This window comes from Schistocerca cancellata, chromosome 4 (assembly GCF_023864275.1).
Source record: "Schistocerca cancellata isolate TAMUIC-IGC-003103 chromosome 4, iqSchCanc2.1, whole genome shotgun sequence".
In the NCBI taxonomy this organism is placed as follows: domain Eukaryota; kingdom Metazoa; phylum Arthropoda; class Insecta; order Orthoptera; family Acrididae; genus Schistocerca; species Schistocerca cancellata.
In genome coordinates this window covers 714,048,328-714,071,694 of record NC_064629.1, presented here as the reverse complement: position 1 = coordinate 714,071,694, position 23,367 = coordinate 714,048,328, and the positions used below count along the sequence as shown (strand labels likewise).

The 23,367-nt window shown below is 40.3% G+C and overlaps 1 protein-coding gene across 2 annotated transcripts in view; it reads right to left on the bottom strand.

The window, feature by feature from the left end:
- Positions 1–7,210: 7,210 nt before the first annotated feature.
- LOC126183721 (lipoma-preferred partner homolog) overlaps positions 7,211–23,367 on the bottom strand; it is a 77,077-nt gene continuing 60,920 nt past the window's right edge. For both annotated transcript variants that reach the window (XM_049925911.1, XM_049925912.1), the window contains exons 9-10: positions 19,249–19,369; positions 7,211–9,901 (exon numbers count right to left, since the gene is read on the bottom strand). In XM_049925911.1, coding sequence (XP_049781868.1) covers positions 9,770–9,901; positions 19,249–19,369 — 253 coding nt within the window. In that variant the 3' untranslated portion in view covers positions 7,211–9,769. The remainder of the gene's footprint in view (positions 9,902–19,248; positions 19,370–23,367) is intronic.

The window sequence follows — 23,367 nt, the reverse complement described above, 5'->3', positions numbered from 1 at the left end:
CTTAAAATTTTGTGATTTGTTTACAGAGGTGAGATAATCCACTGAAACATTTTCGATCATTTTTGCAGGTGTCCTTTACCTCTGCTAATGCACATCTTATGTTACTAAGCTCAGCTATTGCAACCTAAACACTTTCAATCCAGTCTCCCATCTTGTATCACACAGCGGTTTCAGAGTCAAGTGTACACGATTCTCTAGTGCTTCTAGAGGCAGCAAATAATGTGAGCAGTCTTTGAATCACACCAAAAAAATGTAGCACAGCTATAGATGATTTAACTGCATCACTAACAATCAAATTCAGCTATGAGCACAACAAGGGACATAATGAGCTCTTGGATTCCTTCTATTATAGGAGCTTGGCTATTACTATTTTTGCTCTTCGTGTAGTTTGTGTTGTTGTAAGATTGTTCCCAACAATCTACAGGCGGTTTGCCAAGTTTACGTAATACTGTATCTGAAACAACAATTCTGAGATACCTTTTCCAGTATCACTACTCACTTAAAAAACCATAAAAATATTCTTCAGTTGCAGCTGGTTTGGAAAACACATCTCTGTCTTACAACCACACTTAATTGCCACTTATGACTAAAACTAGTGTGAGTCAACAGTCCAATATTTATTCAATAATATTTATTTTTGAGTACGGTATTATTCATGATAGATACACTCACCAGAAACTATGATAATGATTTCATTTTGTATGGCCTTACTTAAATAAGAAACCAGTCTGCCAGGCTGAGCCACATGATCAATAAGTTCATTTAATGCATTGTCGAATTTGGCGATTAATTCTACTTGACTTAGTTTCCATTACCTGGATTTCCCAACATTTCATGGACGCCTCTTCATGGAAGATTTCTTTCTGCAAGGTAACATACTATGGAAAATAAGCTTAACAATACCAATCATCACCTCTTTTCTTCCTGATCAATTTGATCTTGAGTTGCCTGACCTATTAATTATACAGGATTATCAACTGATGAATCTTTAGTAGCATTCAAAAATTTATTTAATGAACCCTTTTGGGGCAACTGCTGTTTTAAGATGCCATACCTACATTTACTTTTAGTAGTGCCTGAAAAGTACGTAAAATCCATTCTACATTCTTGCATAAAATAAATCACAGTCTCCAATAGCACTGGGCATAAACACAAATTGCATTCTTATTTCATGCCTGACTGAGTTGCTCAGCCAGTATACTGAAAACATTACAGCGCATTACTCTTAACGCGCCCAGCTCACAGATTAGCAGTGAAAATTCCAGATCACATCAGTCACAAGGCATGAGGATTTCCACCATGGGCTACCCGTCAGTCTTGGCCTACAAGCTGCACATTGTCTAGAATTGCAGGCAAAAAGGTGTACCATGCTGGTTTGTGACATCCAATGTTTCTGGCATTTCCAAATTAGTCAGTGGCTGATGAGAGACAAATGGAAATCTGTATTGCTGTGTGTTCACATGGAGAATGGCTGCCACAGGATTCATCAAAGCTGTCCAGTTTCAGGAAAAGTAGTATCAACAATGAAAGTGCTCTTAACAGTAAGCCTAGGTGAGTGCAGCTTATTAACATTCTGAGTTTGAAGATTTTTTTCCTTCCTTTGACAGGAAACCAGACTCTTCTTTAGGGACAAATTCTGACAGGGATCACGGCAGGGCTCCTCGAGCTCAAGGCCCCCTGTAACTGCAGTTGTTGCGGTTATCTCCAAGCATTGCCAATATATCCGTACGTGTCAACTCTGCTTTCACATAAGCACAAAAAACAGGTAATTGTGCCAGAACTGCTGCAAGCAACTCACTGTCCCCCCCCCCCCCCCAACACTCCTCTCACACCAGCAATCCTGACTTGAAGCAGAGGACGTCTCTTGCTGTTCCCGACAGTCACTGTGTGAGGTGTATTACCAGCCTTTGGAAGATCACCAATCCAGAAAGCTTTATTTTTGACTTAAATAAAATTGACACTGGACGTAATTCTAGTGTCACGGTGCATCCTTGTCATAAGCAAATATTACCACATCAGCTGATTTACTATTTATTTGAGCTATTCAGCAGTGGCAGCCGCGGTGGTATCTGAAACTGGATATAGCACCAAAGTTCTGACACTGCTTTTTTATATGAGATGCTTAAAAGGGAGGAAATTGTTTTGCCAGCACCTGGCTTCCCGACACTTTTTATGATGTAAACATTCCTAGAATTCATGGTGTATGAAGGTCACAAAATTCAATTTTTAAATCCAATTTACAATCCTGTGAAGAGTGAGGGGTACATCTATGACAGAAGAATAAGTGTGGCAAAGATCACGTTACAGTTTATCAACTGCCTAGAAAAACTTATTATTATGTAATGAGCTACATTCCTGGTAGAACTGAAATAATTTGTCATTTGAAAGACTGGAAATAAGAGACAAATTATACATTATAAGTATACTTATTCTATTTTTCATTGATGCAAACTTGTCAGTCACCAGTTGATTGAAGTCTGCAAACTCCATCACGAGATCTCTTTCAATTGAAAGCATCGCCAAGGCTATCAGTCTTTCGTGGCTCATAGAGCTGCACAAGACTGCTTGAAAAGCACCTTTCTGCTTCGACTGACGTCATGTAAGTTGTGAGAATTAGCTTCAAAAGTTTACAACACTCAGTGAATGTCTTCCCTAGATTGTTACGTTAATACAAACTCTGCTAGATTAACAGCACTGGGCAATGACCTAAATTCGTGTGCTAGGTTGGTAGGAGATAGTTCATGATGTAATTCCAGTTAAAAAAATAAAATAAAAAAATTACACTGAACACACTAAAATGTCTTCAGGAAACGCAGAACAGCACAAGGGGAACTTTCCTGGAAGAAGCAGTGATGACGCTAAAGATGACCTGAGAAACTAAAATGATCTATAGCTTCAGAAATTGTAGCATTGTACACATCCTTTGCTTATTTTCCATTCAGTCTTGTCCAACTTCATTTTCTTTACTGAGCACTCAGTAGATTCATCACCACTGGGGATACCAAATTCTTCTAGAATCTTGACAGTATTTATTTCAAATGCTGAAATGGCCTTATGTTCAGAGGACACACAAGGGTCTCCATGCTGTAGCTCACCAAAGAGAACTTCGACTAATGGCGTAACATTAATGAAGAATTTCAACCAATAACTAAAGCTACAACTGGAAAGAACTTTTTTTTATGACAAAGAGGCTGGAAAATTGTATTTTCACTCATTACAGTCACCTTCCAATAAGTGATTCACACACTCAATAATGTCTCTTGCAGTCATGCACTGTGTTTAAGGATTGAGACTGGAAATTCCACTCAGTAGGACAAGATCAAGGCAAACACTTTCTCACCATCTCATTAAGGATAATGGTCCATTTGAAAACCAAGCACATTTTCCCTGCAAACACAAAAAAGTATTTTCGCACAGTGTACATATTTTGTGATAGTATAGAACGTTTACACAACAGCTTGTACTCCACCAGAGGAACCACTCATGAAGGATACCCACTATGAGTGTGAGCAATTAATTTTTGGGGAGTTTCGTTTATTTCTTTTGAGTGGCCAATTCTAGCAAATGCACAGATAATTTCTGTGCAAGTTTGGAAGGAGTCAGGAAACTCCAGAACGTTTCTATTGATTTACCTCTTATACAACAGCCATCTAAAATACATTTGATATGTCATAGATTCATCTGATGTAACAGCTAAATATTCCTATTTCCTTATTTTCTTTGAAAATTCTCCTCGGCGTACCTCCATCATAATGTGGAAACATTCACTTTGATAGTTTTGGATGTTGCTTTGAAAACAGTTGCAGTATCCGAATGATCTTGAAGAGCCATATCTAATTCAGCACTTAAATTGATTAGTCCTCTAAAAACACTAGGGTTTGATGAGTATTCAGTTTAATCACGACTCCTTAAGGCCAATTCATAGGAACCAAATGAATACAGTTTATTAAAATATTTAACACATTCCTACTATGTCTAACTTGATCCTTATACTTTGCAGTTTTCCTCCTTGCTGCACTATCCAGCTGTTCAGCTATGTTGACAGTTTCAAAAAGTGCCAGTTGTAAGCAATTTTGTATGTGAACATCTGAAGATTCACACTTCTTCACTTTTGTACTCAGATGACTTAAGTCCACAATTTCCATTATGAGTCCAGGAGGGTTCAGTATCAGCCAACAGACATGTGAAACAGAATAATGCACTTTTAAGTTTCCAGTCTATAAGCAATCACTGTTTTTATAAATACCGGTTTTAAATGCTATCTTAGACTGTTGATTTCCACTATTAATATTTTGCATGGTATTTAAAACTGTTAACGGTCATCCTAGTCTCTTTGTAGAAATCATCTCCTCATCAGATAATTGGGAAAAATCTGTACCTTGTAAATTATTTACCCATTTTCACTCGCACTCCACAACCTAGAATCCTAAACTTTGCGTCTCCTCCTCTCTCCCTCTTTTTTCCCACCTCCTCGACCCTCCCCCGTGTGCATCATCTCCTCCTCTCTGTCCATTTCCTTCACCTCCCCACTCTGTCCTCTTACTGCTCTCTGACCTTTAGCCTGCTTTTCTGATATTGCAAATGAGACCTTGACTGAGAACTGCAGTCACTTAAAATGAATTGGTAAATTGCTTGGGATCAGTGGTATCTGGGGTATGACAGACACCTCTCCAGCTGCTGGATCTGTGAGGATAACAGCTTCAGTGACAGTATTTTGCATAGTTGTAACCTGCAAATGGATAGGTTTACAAAGTTTTGGATGATTCAGGTTCTGTAGCAGTTATTCTGACCATTAAAATTTCCTGTAAAAAACAAATGCAAGGAAGGAAAAAAATGGCACATTGTTGTATATGCAATTTTTGTTTGAAAATTTATATAGGGAAGAAGAATATGGGAAAAACAATTTGTCTAATGGTTTATGTCCCTCCTAGTCTATTTGAGACCAACTATAAGAAAGATATAGAAGCTGTACATTTTCACAGCACAGCATTTTCTTCCTCGCAATCTGTTTTAACAGAAAACCTGTATGCTGTAATTTAAAAATAAATTGCAGCCTGTGTCCATTTGAATCATTTGAATGTTCATTAGAGTATTGTGTAAAAATTGAAGTAAATCTATCAAGAACAGTTTAAGATTTTGGTAACAACATTAAATGACTTGTCTTTATATAGCAAAGAGTGTAAAATTATAGATAGTGGCATTTTCTACATCGTGTTATGTGAGCAGCGTCCATCCAAGGTTTGTCATGAGATTTTCTTGTATGTCACATTGCTACGACAATAAGTACTCTTCACACACACTAAAGTGAATTCTAGCATCCTACATGGATGGTTCCTTGAAATTCAATAGTTTGTTGATGCCCTACTTACCACAAAGTGTCTTGATGAGCATAAAGCCCTATTTTGTTTACTATAGTAATACCTTTTAGCTCATACACAACATTCTCCCCAGGCTGTGAAACAATACTTCAAATGATCTCCCAACTGATTCGATCAGTATAATATGGATTTTCTACATTCAGTGTCGATGTGAATCTGTCTTAACTATGATACTGTACAGTTAACCAGCATGGGTAATCTTTCCTCAGATACTGCACGTAATACCCACAATTACTAAATTAAATATAAATATTTAACTATTACCATTCAGCTTATACTTTATTTAATACATCTAACCCCCCCCCCCCCCCCCACACACACACATTCAACATGTTACTGTTCAGTGTATGATGGTGTGTACCTAATATCTTGGTCCCGTCACTAATGGAGTAAGGCTCACTTCAGCTGAAGACAGAAATATTTTGTCAAAAAAATTACATCTTGTATTTTATCATCTTCAGCAACTGTATTTCTATTTTCTGAAATAAGCGGTAACCAAATGCAGAAAAGAAATTTTATTCCATTACCAGTTTCAGGTACACAGTGCCCTTCGTCAGAAGAGTATAATTAATGAATTATTTGCAAGTGTCAGAAGTAAGTAGATGTATGCAGCATATTGATGTGGTCTCAGTCACAGTCCTGAAAGCACTAGGTGCTTGAAATCGGTGAAGGAACAAAATCTCTTTTGTGCAACTGGTTGCTGTTTGTTTCAATAAAAATTACATTTACCCACTACTAAACTACAGAGTTTTTGTAATATTTTTTTCAAGACAAATTAAGCACTTACAAATCACAGAATCATTACACTCCTTTTCAAATAAAAATCAAGCTCCTTATGTGTGTATATAATATATCTTTTATTCAGAACAAAGAGTATATCACAATTAACGATTCAGTGATATAAACAATGAGTAATTTCAGTTTCCCTTCTTAATTTCACTGAGCTCTAGACTAGACAATTTTATTCTAAGTGAACAACAGTTGGGGGAGGGGGAAAAAACTTACACAAAACATACTTGGGAACTATCTGAATATGGCAAACTTCTCGAAGTTTACAATAGATTTACACATAATAAAAAAGAAAGACTGAGCAACTGTTTCATGCTAAGACCATTATGTCACATGTAAAATGTCCACTTCCTTAAAAATGAAACCATTGTGGTGAAAGACCTGCTGTATGTGCATCTTTCTCTTACATCTGTTTGCTATTTTTACAATATTTATTTTTTTCATTAGAAAACTCATGAAGTGAACAACCCTTAGAAAATTTTTCAAGTAGTAAATTATCTCTGTATGACATAGAATCATAAAAAATTACATGAAACTATAATTTCTACACAGTTATTAATATACAGTCAACAAGATTACATATAAAAAAGCCTCTACCTATGGAGGGATTATTACAAGGAATGCTGCCCACAGAGGGTAACTCGCATGCTTGCAATGGAAAGCACACTGAAAGCAAGTCGCAAATCCAGTCTAGCAGTTACAAACCAATAACAAATTAGAAAGGAAGTTGTTTTGTGCGACATACAAAAATTGTACCACCTAAATATGTGAAGAATGAACTGAATTAGAGTAACTTCCCTTACAATGTGTGCATGTTTGGAATGATAGCAACTTATACTAATGTCATTTATAAATGACAGTTACGTCTTTATGGAAAAAATGTGAATGTAAATGAAACTACAAAAATTAGCATATTTCCATATCACTGAGTAGTATAAAACATTTTTCTGTCTTTGAGGGATATCTCTCTCTCTCTCTCTCTCTCTCTCTCTCTCTCTCTCTCTCTCTCTCTCTCTCCTCTTACACACACACACACACACACACACACACACAAACACACACACACACACACACACACACACACATATATTCACATCTAGAGCAAAATCTCACATTCCTACAAAAGGTAGTCTAACTATATTGCTGTTTTTCAGGAAAGGTTTGTGTCAGTTAAATTTGATGATACTTGGGGGGAGGGGGGGGGGGGGCACCAACTGTATTTATAATTTAATTCTGATTCATGGATCTTGTCATTAGAATCCAGAAGTTCAATCTTAAAACTTGAAATTATGTTCTCATGAGCATTGCAATATTTGTTTAATGGGAGGTAATAATTCACATTCACTGAAGGGCATATAGAATGATTCTAAAATTTCCATTCACACATAGTACAATATACTGTACTTAAATAATGTGCAGCAATCGCTCACTTTTCAGAATTGTTAGTCATATTTACTGTGTGTTTGCATCTTTGGTATTCCTTTACAGACTCTAACCCCAAAGTAGAACAAATACCACTGGCACAGAGACAATAATATTACTCACTATACTATATATTTTGATCTCTAACACTATATGGGACACAACCAGCATACAAAACAACACACAATTATTAATGCACACATGTTCTGGTCATGTGTCTCTACAATAAAAGTAGGTTTCAAACAATTGAAATTTAAAAACTTTGCACCAAATTTAATTTGTACAGTGATTCTAGGGCATGAACAGTTTACATCTTCTACACGACAAGAGACAAATAAAAGAAATTCTGGTGTATACATGTGAGAGTTTTACATTCATAACAATATTCTGGTATATTATAAACTGATACATGATGCAAAAAGATCTTTTAAAGGTAAAATTCAGCTTAATGTCCCTTGTAACAGTTGCAACTCAAAATGTTACAAGCTCTAGTGAATTTTTAAAAACTGTATAGGTGTTATGAAGCTGAAAATCTGTGCGTCAGTATATCCAGCCTTCTCTCTGTTCAGAAACTGCTCAGTATATCAATATGAACACAGAGTAGTTACTATAAAGAAAAGTAAGTGGTCTAGAACTTAGCAGTAGGCAAGCTTACTTTGACGAAGGCATTGGAAAACAGCACTTGGAAAATAAGCTCCTGTAAAACACAACTTGGGCCTTGCCTTGGTGACAGTAAATACATAATATCTTGCAAGTAAGTCATCTACGATCATAACACAATAAACTGATAACAGATTTTTTAAACTAATGCATATAAAAGATGTTTATATGATAACTATGCTACAATGGCAAGCAGCAGTTGCCTGAAGATTTCAATGTTTCTCAAAACATGTCCATAAATATTGCAGTTCTAGTCCCTCATCAATATATTAGTACTATCTAGAGGGTGATTCACATGTGACACCAAATTTCATAAACATGTTTAAACTACTCAAACTAACAGTCTTTGTTATATGACTGCAAGAGATCACCATTCATTCTAATGTCAAATCATTACGTACCAATAATTATAAATTTATCATCTATACAACAAAAAGGAGACAAATACAGTGGAAAAACCATTCACTTATCATCAAGCTTTTGTTGAAATTACGGGATATTAACTTTTGCTGAAATCACGAACAGAATGCAAATTCTTTATGCAAAGATGTGTCAAATATTGATTATAAACTTAGCTATTGAACCTAATGACCTGTAGAATAATTTGAGTACAATTCTACTTTGTTTGGTCTAAATACACTTATATCCCTATGGGTCCACATTAAGAAATTACAAGCGCACATAAAGTCTCAAAATACACACCAAGTTTAATTACAAAACACTAAGATTGCTTGCAAAATCAGTAATGTACATTAGCCATAAACAAAATCAAATGAAAGCTTGGAGAGAAAATTTTCAGTTTTTTCAACTTGTTAGCCTACCAACTGACCAACATCTGTACTTTGCTATAAAAATGACACACAGGTTTACAACAACAACTTAAAATGAAACTGGGTGCTTTACAACACTATCAGTCAATCATAATATATCACAAATCAGTTATTACTTTCTACAAACAGTGACCTAAACAGAATGAATGGTGAAATACAATGCACCATTGAAACAGTCTGTTGCACATTGTGGCCATATGAAAGTGCCACTTTCATAATTTAATAAGTGTGTTACACAATATTTAACACACATAATTAATCATTAAAAATGGCAGTAATGAAAATTAGATGTTCAATTTGCGAAAAGTGGAGGGAAATCATGAATTAAGATCAGTACGTACTATATGTAGGTCAACAAATATCACCACACACATTGCTTAACATTGAAGACTTATCAGATGTGCTATAAATAAAAATTGTTACGTATCCAGCGTTTCATTCATTTCAAAGTTAACAGATTAAAATGTGATTGCTCTTATCTACAAAATAAGTGAAGGCGCTCTCAAAAACTGTGCCACATGTGGATCACCCAGTATGTAAGCAATTTACATTGGTTATTTTTATCACAGACTTAATACAATGAACTAGATATTTGCTCCCCAACACACAAAACTTCCACAAATAAAACATATGGCTTAACCAAAACCTGACACTCAAATCCAGTTTCTTTGAGCAGTCTAGCATTTAGTTCTACAATTCAGTAGTCATGTGAGATGTAAGAGCCTGCACTCTTTTAGCATTGCAGCTTTTGCATAATACATGATCATCCAGAGGGTAACATCCACGGCCCTCAGCTTCTGAAGACAGTATGAGACCGCAGTCCTACAATCATACCAGTAATTATTACACACAAATTCTACAAACTAAATGGAGTACACAAAATATTTGGTGTTTACTATACACTGCATAAAGTCAACATGACCTAAGTAGAGTAGAAACATGAAAAAGTGAGAGTGCAATGTAACAAGCTGCACTGAAACAGATAAATTATTGCAGTTAGGTCCATCATGATTAACCCTGTAGTCTACCAATGGGGCACTTCTAAAGATAAATCTTATCCAAATCCTAGAAGTAAAATCTAAGCAGAGGAAAATAAATATATAAAATCCAAGATTCATTACAACTATACAAATCTAAAATTACAACACCGACAAGTATGCAAAATGTGTGTCTAGGAATCGAAAGAGAATCATTTCACTTTGAGCTATGTAATATATGGGGTAAATCTTTACAATATGCTCCTGGGTGCACAATGGCAGGGTCTTCACTGTCTGTTTTACATTACAGTGGCAGCTATTTTTAATGTCACTAAAACTGAAGAGATATAAAACATATCAACTCACAACAGGAAATTCTACAGTGATTTGATTCATTTTGATGACTTTTCTTCTGTCATAATGTCATAGTAAACTATTCCTTGCTTGAAGAAAACTAAACAAACAAACTAATCAGGTGATTGGATTGGATTTGTTTCGCTTTAGGGCACAAAAAACAACTAGGGTCATACATACCTAAGTCAAAACTATACAACACGAAGATAGAGAGGAGTTAAAAAAATGACTATATGTCAGTCCAAATTGACATACGAGAAGACAGCTAAAAACAGGCACATGGAGAAAGGGATAAAAAAGGACACCATACAGAAACGGAGGTCCAAAACTAAAAATTAAATGGCCTTCACCATATTGCTTTGGCAGATAAAAAGTAAAATGCGGTCAACAGCTTGTGCGTCATTTGCTAAAACGGCTCATAATTAAGATCGCAAACCCAAGTGGGAACATAAATGGTTAAAAAAAATGGGCATTCTATCAGGAAGTGATGGACAGTTATAACTTGGGCGCAATGTGTAGAAAGTGGTGGGGTAGCGTCACTTCTCAAGTGACGATGGCTAAAAAGGCAGTGCTCAATATGCAGCCTAGTTAAAATGACCTCCTCCTGGCAGGAGGGCTGAGAGGTGAACGTCCAAGCTGCTAGGAGATGCTTAATAAGCCGGAGTTTATTCCCGTGAAGGGAGAACCATTGACAATGCCAAAGGGATACCACCTCCTGACAGATGGCAACACAGAGATCATCGGAGGGAATATATGAACTAGCGAGCTGAGGTACGAGGACTGTAGCCTTGGCAGCAGCGTCAGCAGCTTCGTTTCCTGGCAGAGTGACATGAACAGGAACCCACAGAAACATCATGATGGTTCCACCAAGAGTGAGCAAGTGACAGTTTTCGTGGACCTGCTGCATGGGAGGGTGTACAGCGTGCACAGACTTTGAAGGACGTTGAGTGAGTCTGAGAAGAGAACACAATTGAAAAGGCTGAGTCCCCAGACGTACTCCGTTGCCTCATACAGGGCAAAGAGCTCTGCTGTAAAGGTGGTGGGAGCAACCAATTGCATTGTCAGGAATTCATAAAGACGGTTATGTCAGTATAAAAGTGAAAGCCACTGTCGATTCTCCAGGAGTAATGATCAAGACATCGCCGAAGACGCTGCTCAGTGAGACAGGTCCTTGGAGGACTGCAATAGATGGCAAAATCATCAACAAAAAGGGAGCCAGAGATGACCGGCGTGAGACTGGCCATTATAGGGTTAGTGGCAATAGCGAAGAGGACGACACTCAGGATGGAACCCTGTGGCACACCGTTTACCTGGATAAATGTGTCCGACAAGGCAAAACACACACACACACACACACACACACACACACACACACACACACACACACACACACCTTGAAAACGGACTTTTACAAATTCCTGAAGGAAACAGGGCAGGCAGCCACGGAAGCTGCATGTGTAAAGAGTACGGAGGACATCAGTTCTCCAGTAGGTGTCTTAGGCCTTATCCAAATTGAGAAACACGGCCACAGTCTGGGTTTTCCACAGGAGACCATTCATGACATGGGTGGACAAAGTAACAAGATGGTCAACTGCAGAACACCGTGCTCGAAATCCACACTGTGCATTCGTCAGTAAATTGCGAGACTCTAGCCACCATACCAGCTGGGCATGAATCATATGTTCCATCAGCTTGCAAACACAGCTGGTGAGAGAGATGGGGCGGTAGCTAGAAGGAAGGTTTTTGTCCTTACTGGGCTTAGGTATGGGTATGACAGTGGCTTCACGCCAACGTCCGGGAAATGTGCCCTCTGCCCAGATGCAGTTGTACGTGTTAAGCAGAAAGTGCTTGCCCCCCTAGAGAAAAGTGCTGCAACATATGAATGTTGACAGCGTCTGGCCCTGGGGTGGAGGATCAGGATGTACTGAGAGCATGCTCTAGCTCCCTCATAGTAAAGGCGGCATTGTAACACTCACGATTCACAGAAGAGAAGGGCATCACCAGAGCCGCCTCAAATTGTTCCGATGGAGGAAGGCAAGGCGATAGTGGGAAGAACTCTAAATGTCCACAAAATCGCAGACCAAGGTGTTGGAGATAGCAATAGGGTCCACGATGACATCGTCTACTACTGTCAGGCCGTAAATTGGGGAATGGATCTTGGTCCCAGAGAGCCGTCACAGGTTGGCCCACACAAAAGAAGGAAGGGGTTCAACTGTTACAAGAACTAGTGAATGAAAGCCAACTAGCTCTTTTGCTATCCCAAAGAAAGTGACGACACTTTGCACACATGTGTTTATAAGGAATGCAGTTTGCCATCATAGTATGACAGTTAGAAATGTGGAAAGCACGTCTCTGTGCACGGACTCCATCGCAGCATGCCTCAGTCCACCAAGAGACTGGGACATGGCATGATAAAGAGGATGTGCGAGGAATGGAAAGTTCTGCAGCAGTAAGGATAACGTTTGTGAGATATTCCACCAGGCCACCACAACAGGTGAAATCTTGTTCTTAGAAGGCTGTTAGGGAGGAGTAAAGCTTCCAGTCAGCCTTAGTAAGCTGCAATTTGGGTGTGCACGCAGATGGGATAGGAGTCAGCAAATGGATAGCACACAGGAAATGGTTGCTAAAGTAGGCATCCGAAAGAACAGACCACTCAAGACAATGGGCAAGCTGCGCAGTGCAAAAGGATAGGTCCAAGTGGAAAAAGTGTGCGAGGAGTCAGAAAGGGAAGTGGGTGCTCCAGTGTTAAGGCAGAAGAGGTTAAGTTGGTTAAGGGGATCAGCGAAGAGAGAAACCCCTTTGACAGGTCCTGGGAGTACTCCAAAGGGGATGATGCACATTAAAGTCATCGAGTAGCAAAAATAGGGGAGATAGCTGCCCAATAAGCTGAAGGAAGTCTGCCCTGGTGACATCAAATGACAGATGATGATGGGGATGATGTTTGGATTGTGGGGCACTCAACTGCGCGGTCATCAGCGCCGATGAAATGATGAGGACAACAAAAACACCCAGTCATCTCGAGGCAGGTCAAAATCCCTGACCCCGCTGAGAATTGAACCCGGCACTCCATGCTCGGGAAGCGAGAACACGACCGCGACACCCACGAGCTGCAGACATCGAATGACAGAACAGCTTGAAGATGGGCAGTCAGGGAGATGGGTTGACTATGAATTTCGCCCTGTATGAGCAGCACGACGTCCCCATGAGATGGAATGCACACCTCAAGGGGAAGGTAAAAATGAACCAGTAAGCAATGTGAAAGCTCAAAGAGGTCGTGAGGGTGCAATTTCGTTTCCTGAAGGCAGAGTACAAGGGGACGCTGTGATGCTAAAAGCAGCTGTAAATCCTCTTTGTGGGACCAAAGGCCAGGAATGTTCCATTGGAGGAGAGTCATGAGGAGGAAGAGATGTAGGGGTGTCACCTTGGCGGCTGCGAGCGACAGCCTGTGAAGAGTCACTACTACAGGGCACAGAAGCAGGATGATCCTGCTCCATGGGGTCCACAGAAATATTGGCTTGCTTGTGCAGTTGGTTTGAGGAGTCCAACGCTGCAGAACTGTAGGTTGTATGCACTGGCGACATGGAGGCCGGCCGAGTTAAGGTATCATGTGGTGACACTGTTGAAGAGGATCTGGGAGTCAGCAAAGGAGAAGACCGTTTTCCTTTGGTGGACTTCTTCGAGCCTTTCTGGTTAGAGGAAGACTCTAGTGTTGTTTGGCTGGAGGGACATAGGAAGTCTTCATGGGAGTACTCCTCCTGTCCTTTCCGCCCGTTGAGGTGAGAGTTTGATGGCTTGTTGCACAGCTGGACAGTTGTATGGCGATGCTACCTTAACACTGGGCGATTTCACAACCTCAGAACTGAATTAGAGGTCGCATATCTGTGTGGCCATGTCCTCCATGGAGCGAGGGGTAACAAGAACACATTATAGGTGTCAGATGGGAGAACACAAGGTTTGTGACTAGCCAATAACTTGCGAGAGACTGGGTAAGGAACCTTTTTCCTTTACCCGGATGTCTTGGACAGCTCGCTCATCGAGATACATGGGACAATCCCAAGAGTAGGCGGCATGGCTGCCATTGCAGTTGATGCAGCGAGGAGGAGGAGGCGGCTGCGGGCAGTCGCCCTTGTGCACATCCCTACCACAGATTGCACAATTGGCTGGGTGTCGACAAGACATTCTAGTGTGGTTGAAATGATGGCACTGGTAGCAATGCATCAGATTCAGAATGTACGGCCAGAGTGTGGGTGGGCACTAATGAGGAATCTACCTTTTCCATTACACAATGGACAGCAAGGACACGCTGATCAGAGAGATACAATTGAATTTTGGTCTCAGTCAGACCATCTAGCAGCTTTGTGTAAATAACACCATGGGAAGAATTCAAAGTTCTATGGGCCTCAACATGAACAGGGTAACCATGGAGAAGTGAGGCGGCAAGCACTTGTTGTGCTTGACAATCAGAAGTAGTCTCCAAAAGCAAAGTGCCTTTCCGTAAATGAGAGCAGGATTTCACAGGGCCAGCAATTGCATTATCACCTTTCTGAATAATAAACGGATTCACCGTGGTGAAGGACTGACCGTCTTCAGTACGTGAGACCATGAGGACCTGTGGTGAATCATTAGCCTAATTACTTTTACATTTAGTAGATGTTGAGTGTGAAGATGATTGACTCATTGCTAGAAAATCCCCCAGGATTGTCGGCGTCTCCAACGGCACACTCCTTCCAACTGCGGGCCCCTTTCACAAGGGCGTGCACCCACCTTAGGTGACTTCACACCTCATGTCACACCTCCCGAACACCTGATGGAGGGACCATTCGGCAATTTGGGAAGGTTGCAGCTCAGACAATCACCCCTCCCTGGGCCTCGTTTGTACCAAGGGGTACATGCGAACCCTACCTGTCAACTCAGAGCTGGGAATTACGAGTTACCCAGTCACTTGTTACGCGTCAGACATGTGGCCGACCTTCAGGAGCGCACAGGGAGGAAGAAGAAAAAGAGGAACCACAAATGCCGAAGTGGAGGAACGAGAGGAGAAGGGAAACAAACTAAGGAAAAGGGAGTGAAGAACAATGGTGAGACTGTTCTTACGTCAGCAACATACAATGCAAAACGTTTTTAATAACACCCCAGACATGTTCCCCAAGGGAGGGAAAAAAGAATAGCACGAAGATAGACAGGCAGCATGGAAGAGAAAAAATGCTGCAAAGGCTGGGGGCCCATGGTAGCCAAGCACGAACTCGCCAAAGAGTGGCAAATCCTCCTGGTGGGCTAATCAGATGGTGACGAGGAGGCTGTCGTCACCTGTTGCATGTGTAGGTTCACCAGATTTTGTAACATAGGGACTAGAATCTACATGTTCGTGCCAAAGTTTTTCTAATAATTCTTCAACTAAAACCCTTGTACGGCCACAAGAAATGGAAAAATTTCAGTTTCTGGGAACATGTAAACTCTATCCATCCTATTACAAAACATATAGTGTAATGTGAAGAAAAATAGGGGGGAGCTACCTTTCCTTGGGTCAGTTAAGAACAGAGCAGATAGATCTCATGGCCATGGCATGTGTAGAATATTGCCCCACACAACAAATTCTGGATCAATGATCATACCGTCATGCCATCCACTACACAGGGTTGTTGTTTTGAGTACTCTGATTCACAGAACTTGCACAGTGTCAGAGAAGGAGAACCCTGTGAAAAAACTATGACTCTATGAATGTGCTGAAAATAGGTACTCTGAATGGAAGTTGAGGCCAAAAGCATTGTCTTGGTGGAAAGGCTAGGTACCACAAAAAAAGGGCCAAGGGTCATTTATCTGTCCTATGCTGGCCTTAGGAAATTTAGCAGGCTCCTACAGAGAATCAGGGTACCTGATACGTAAAAGGTATACTTCATAATGTTAAAAGTACCTGCCTGTGCGAACTGACAACACTAAATTAGCACCAATGTGCTTACATTGCAATTGCCATACAAATCACAAACAAGTAACTTGAATGCTATCCTGTAAATAATATGTGGTATTCTCAATGGAATGTGATCCAAATTTAAATATTGACGTGAGTATTATAGAAAACCTTACCATGAGCTCACTGGACAATATATTAGTCATCTCCTTAAAAGTGTACATAGGTCACTTTGGAGTGCTATACACAATGCAAAACTGGTACCAGGCGGTCATGTGACACTCCACATCTGACATGAATCATGGCGCAGAGAGAGAGAGAGAGAGAGAGAGAGAGAGAGAGAGAGTGTGTGTGAGTGTGTGTGTGTGTGTGTGTGTGTGTGTGTGTGTGTGTGTGTGTGTGTGGGTGTGGGTGTGTGGGTGGGTGTGTGGGTGTGTGGGTGGGTGTGTGTGGGTGTGTGGGTGGGTGTGCGTGGGTGTGTGGGTGGGTGTGTGGGGGTGTGTGTGGGGGTGTGTGTGGGGGTGGGGGGGGGCAGGTGCGCGGGCACACACGCACCAGTAAATTGCATGGAATCGAAGCAGTAAGACGGGGCAATGAGCAGTCGTACCAGAATGGCAGACAGAAACAATCATGTTTAGACTTGCCCATGTTTCCAGAAGGAATGGTATTGTTATAACGCCAAGTTTAACACATATATTTCAGAACGACACAACACATATAAGTCACAGAGTAAGTTGACAAGAAAGACATGTGTACACGGTAACATTCGAATGAGCACTGAGTCCCAGTCTAGCGGCCATTGCTCGGCTGGCCACTTAGGTGGCGCAGGTGCTGCATGGCAGGCAGAAAGCGCAACACGTAGAGGACGCGCGTAATTGCACGGCGGCGCTTTGAATGATCCGCGGGTCACAACAGGTATATCATTAGCAGCCATGTAACACAGTTTAAGAACAGTAGCTGTAAAAAGATCCTATCCAACAGAAACTGGATAGAAGTGTCATGCATTTTCAATGGCAATAGTTTTCAAATCTGACAAGAATTGCCGTTTTCAGTGAATGCAAATCAATTTCAACCAGTTTATGGGCAAACATTGCCAACAGAATTGCACGCAATGGACATATGAGTGCAGGTACCTCATAGAAGATCATTGCTCACAACAGCACAATTTCTATGGGCCAAACTACTTAGAAACTGGACAGTAAGTGATTCGAGGCATGTAGTCTAAGTGCCGAGTTGCAATTTTGCCTCGTTTTGAATGATTCAAGGTGTCAAATGCACAAATGGTGTCATGATGTGTTGACCACATCATGTGGACTGTGTACTCAAAGTTGGAGGTAGTTCTGCGATGTTTTGGGGATTTTTTTTTTTTGTACCCTGACTTGGACCAACTCATTTAAGTTACCATTAACATGAAATTTGGTGTTTGTTTCAACATTCTTTGCAACCACGTGTTGTCCTTTCATCTGCATCTTCATTACGAGTGTGATGTGGATACCTGTCTTCCAATATAACAACACCCATGTTATAGGGCTGCACAGGTACATTCTCGGTTTGAGGATCGTTGGCACCATATCACTCCTTGACAAGTCCACTAAACCATCATTCTTCATCCCATACATTTCGGGGGCTGCATGGAACAGCAAGTAAAACAGAAATCAACACCCCTGCCATGTGGTAGACACACAGGATCTAATCACTAATGAGTGCCTTCAGCTGGATATGGCACACCTGAAGAAATTTCTGGACACTCTTCTTTGCCAAATTAGGACTGCTATCAACAGAAAAGGCAATGTTACATTGTATTGGTGTGTCATGTCTCCTGAGGGTGACTAATTTTTTATCCAGTGTACAGTACTTTTCTGGATTTTACTGTACGCAGTAACACAGTATTTCTACTGTTATTGTCATTGTTGTCTTCAGTCTGAAGACAGGTTTGTAGTAACTCACCACACTAGTTCGCCCTATGTAAGCCTCTTCATCTTTGTATAACTAATGTAATCTACATTGATTTGAGTTCACTTACAATTGTTCAGCCATGGTCTCCTCCCAAAAACTTTAACCCACACTTCCCTCCATTACCCAACTGAAGATTCCTGGATGCCACAGGATGCATCCTATCAACAGAACCCTTCTTTTAATCAGGTCATGACAAATTTCTCTTAAGCTCTGTTCATTACCCTTCATTATCTGATCTACCAATCTAATTTTCAGCTTTTGTCTGTTAGTACTGTATTTGAAAAACTGCTTTAGCGTGGAAACTTTAACACGGCAGTTGGCTGTGAGCACAACAGAGAACTTAGACTGCTGTCAGGAGATGAGAAGTGCAGTGGAGAAAGCCCCCATCTCATTTTTGCAGGGCTGGCAGTCTACATCAGTGTACTGTGCTTCTATGAAAGCATAAGTGATTCACAAGTCATATGGACTGACAATCCTTTTTGGTGTCATGGGAATCTTACTTGAATCCCATGATGTACCACGATTTGTCTTTTCACTCATTGCAGAATTATAAATGAAAACGAGCAACGTAAAACACACAGGAAAGCAGAGTAAACAAGAATTTGGCAATGGTTACCGTGCGTACCAGCATCTTACGCCACAGTCATTGAAAATATCCCCCACCTAAAACTGCCACAGTGCAATGTCCTCACAATGTTCTCTTCTTGTGTGAATTGTTTATCATTCATGTTTCACTACCACACAAGACAATGTTCCCGACAGATATCTACAGAAAAGGTTTTGTAACATAAATTTACATTCACTGTTAAATTTCTCTGTCTTGGAAAAACTTTTCTTGCTATTGCCAATTTGCATTTTTCACCCTCTATACTTCGGTCAGTATCAGTTATTTTGCTGCGCAAACAGCAAAACTTGTTTACTACTTTTGATATTTTATTTTCACAGTCACTGCAAATCAGTTGAGTTTTCATACATACCTCACACTTGTAACAAGCTATATGGAAACTTCGATCCAAAGCAACCACACGAACAGTTTCATCTTGGCCAGGTTCAGGCATGATAGGCAGACCACAGACACAGCATCGTGGTGCAAATTTCCTGTATAAATCACAGAAAATTCTTATATGAAAAAATACCAATATTAAATATTTATGTCAACAGGATGTGTAAATCAGTCTATAGTAATATAATAGAGGGAAACATTCCACGTGGGAAAAAATATATCTAAAAAGAAAGATGATGAGACTTACCAAACAAAAGCGCTGGCAGGTCAATAGACACACATTTGTAAAGGCCTTTACAAATGTCTGCTTGTGTCTGTGTATATGCGGATGGATATGTGTGCGCGCGCGCGCGCGAGAGAGTGTATACCTGTCCTTTTTCCCCCCTAAGGTAAGTCTTTCCGTTCCTGGGATTGGAATGACTCCTTACCCTCTCCCTTAAAACCCACATCCTTTCGTCTTTCCCTCTCCTTCCCTCTTTCCTGACGAAGCAACCATTTGTGGTGAAAGCTTGAATTTTGTGTGTGTGTCTATCGACCTGCCAGCGCTTTTGTTTGGTAAGTCTCATCATCTTTCTTTTTAGATATATTCAGTCTATAGTAACTTACATAACTGGTCATACTTTATGAGTATCACAGGTTTTCACACCTTTCAAACACGGTACTGTAGTACATCATTTTACAGAAATTTATTTCCTTATATGTGTAATTACAGCTAAGTGCTACACATGAAAGAAACCTAACAAAAATCGTAACAACACACTTGATGTTTAGATGCATTTGCTGATTAAAAGTTAACAGACATTTTCAGTCAGTTTCCAAATCTGTCCCACGAACTTTAATGTGCTACTTAGCTCTCTTTGCAATAGTGAGTATATCTCGTAGCCTTTCTTGTACAAAGTAGCAATGTTTGTATTAGACCACACACTTTCTCTCTCATGTTTACATATGCAAATCTGGCTTTTAACCATATAAATTTGACTTTTTATGCACTTGTTTAAAGTCTGGGAATCTTTACACACCATGTAAGAATACAGGGTGTTACAAAAAGGTACGGCCAAACTTTCAGGAATCATTCCTCACACACAAAGAAAGAAAATATGTTATGTGGACATGTGTCCGGAAACGCTTACTTTCCATGTTAGAGCTCATTTTATTATTTCTCTTCAAATCACATTAATCATGGAATGGAAACACACAGCAACAGAACATCTGCACTGAAATGAGGATTGACACATTGTTGGATGAACCATTCGCAGAAGTGTATCCGTGGAGGCCAATCAGCTGCTGATAGTGCCTGCACACGCTGTACATGGTACGGAAACAACTGGTTCTCCCGTAGCACTCTCCATACAGTGACGTGGTCAGCGTTACCTTGTACAGCAGCAACTTCTGTAACGCTGACATTAGGGTTATCGTCAACTGCACGAAGAATTGCATTGTCCATTGCAGGTGTCTTCGTCGTTCTAGGTCTTCCCCAGTCGCGAGTCATAGGCTGGAATATTCCATGCTCCCTAAGACGCCGATCAATTGCTTCGAACGTCTTCCTGTCGGGACACCTTCATTCTGGAAATCTGTCTCGATACAAATGTACTGCGCCACAGCTATTGCCCCGTGCTAATCCATACATCAAATGGGCATCTGCCAACTCCGCATTTGCAAACATTGCACTGACTGAAAAACCACGTTCATGATGAACACTAACCTGTTGATGCTACGTACTGATGTGCTTGATGCTAGTACTGTAGAGAAATGAGTCACATGTCAACACAAGCACCGAAGTCAACATTACCTTCCTTCAATTGGGCCAACTGGCGGTGAATCGAGGAAGTACAGTACATACTGACGAAACTAAAAGGAGCTCTAACATGGAAATTAAGCGTTTCCGGACACGTGTCCACATAACATCTTTTCTTTATTTGTGTGTGAGGAATGTTTCCTGAAAGTTTGGCCATACCTTTTTGTAGCACCCTGTATAGCATGCAAAAAGTAATGACATTTACAAACACTTTTTGGTTGGTTGGTTGCTCAAGAGTTAGGCAGCTTCCACTACTGGTGTGCATGTTGTGTGAACTTATATCTTGACAGTCTGTGCAACTTATTGAGCTAGAAACGTAACTGACTGACAATCTGGTCATGTTTTGGTCCAAATGAGGTAATTAATTGCTGAATAAGTGGTGGTACTGTGGGTATGGGAGAAAAATTACACACATTTTCAGTATTAATACTGTGACAGCCTCAGCACCCTATAATTCTGTGCACTGAAACCAACAACACCATTGCAGGGACTTACCAACGTAACCGTGAACAACTACCCACAGAACAGTACTGATTTGGAGCAAACTTTCAACCCATTCAAATGATAGTGTATGCGCACAAGCTGTTTTGTACATAAAATTATAAATAAACCAGTGAACTCATCAGAACATAGCTGTGTTAGTCTTCTGGAGTGGTTTGGTTATTTTATTTATTTATTTTTTTAATTTACAAGGTTACAGTATGTGCTGAAAGTGTTAAATCGCCCACACTGCAGCCCAGTGAGATTAGCTGCTGTATCTTGCATCCTGAAAACAATGCCAGAGATCATCTGCATTTAGACTGTCTACTTTCAGTGAATATGTATGTGCCTTCATGTAACCCCACGAATCAACTGACATTGCGTCTAGTAATCTGGGTGAGGAGCCAGTTGCACTTCTTGGATGTACTGCCACTTTGCCGTGTGTATCACTGCGTATGTATCACATGTCACTACATGGCGTCAGTGGCACAGCTTCAAAGAAGTGTAGCACATAGTCATTAAGGAACTGTTGACAGAAACTTCCAGATAACTTTATGAAATGGATCTTCTTCATCCTAGCCTTATCCTGTATCTTCACAGTGTCTGTCTGTTAATGTGGACTTGACAATGTTCGTAGCAGATGGTAGCCTTCCGTTTGCCATCCCTTTTCCCCTCCAGGAACTGAATTGGTGTACCCAATCTGTTTGCGTCTAGTGTTGTTCCATGTGAAAATGTGGGAACATTTTTTATATGTTTGTGTATCATAACTGAGGTGGGACATGAATACCAGCTGGATATTCATGTAGTCAGATGTTGGAAACCACCTATAATCCACATCAAGGCTGGCTCATTGTTAATACACTGGGCAGATTTGATTTGGGACTGAAGTGCCTCCCTAAATCCCAGAAGCAGCATTCCTAAAGCATGCAGTTATCTGGGTGGGTAATTGCATAAAAGGAATGTGTGGGCCAAGCAGCATCCTATCAATAACACCTGACCAAATATTGAGAGTGCCTTCAAAGGAGCCACACAGCACGTGACTTAAGTGGTGCATTTGAGATTGTGAGAGAAGTCTTTGTATCAACATAGTCCGAAACACTGCTCCATGGCTAACATAGGGTGGCTACCTCCATTGTGACTTGTATGTGGGATACCTGTTTTATGCAAATATCTATGAACTACAGTAAATGCTCAACTAGAATTCATCAAGTTGGAAACTTTAACATTTCAACAATGTGCAGCTGATGCATTGTGCATTAGTTCACCATAATATAGGGATGTTAGTTAAGGTAGCAGGTCAGATGATGTGTGTTAGAAGCAGTATGGGCAGCCTACGTCTCAGACAACCTATTGTGAACGCAGGCACTTAATACAAAAACTACCTGTATATTCCTTTCTGCAGCCTGCTTCCTACCATGTCATGAGAACTTTCTTGAAGTCTATGGTTACTAATTTCTAAGCAGTTTCAGGATGTTAACCCCTGTGTAATGCACGAAAAGGAGTAGTTTCTGCTAGGTTGTGTTGTACGGCAACATGTCAGGTTGAAGTTTCCCCAGTGCCAATTTTTGTTGCCTTTTTGAAAACAGTCTCCATTTTAGCATCAGATAATATATTTTAAACTGTAATACATTTTAAGCCACCATCATTCAGAGCAAGCTGCTCTGTCAAAAACTACATTGGGCACTATATTATACATTCGTTTCCCTATTTATAGTCAGTAAACATGTAGCAACAGAGCACTCTGAACTTTAAATATATTTATTATTAAGGAATATAGCACAAACGTTTCATCTCTGAATACACTCAAGTGACAGTGGA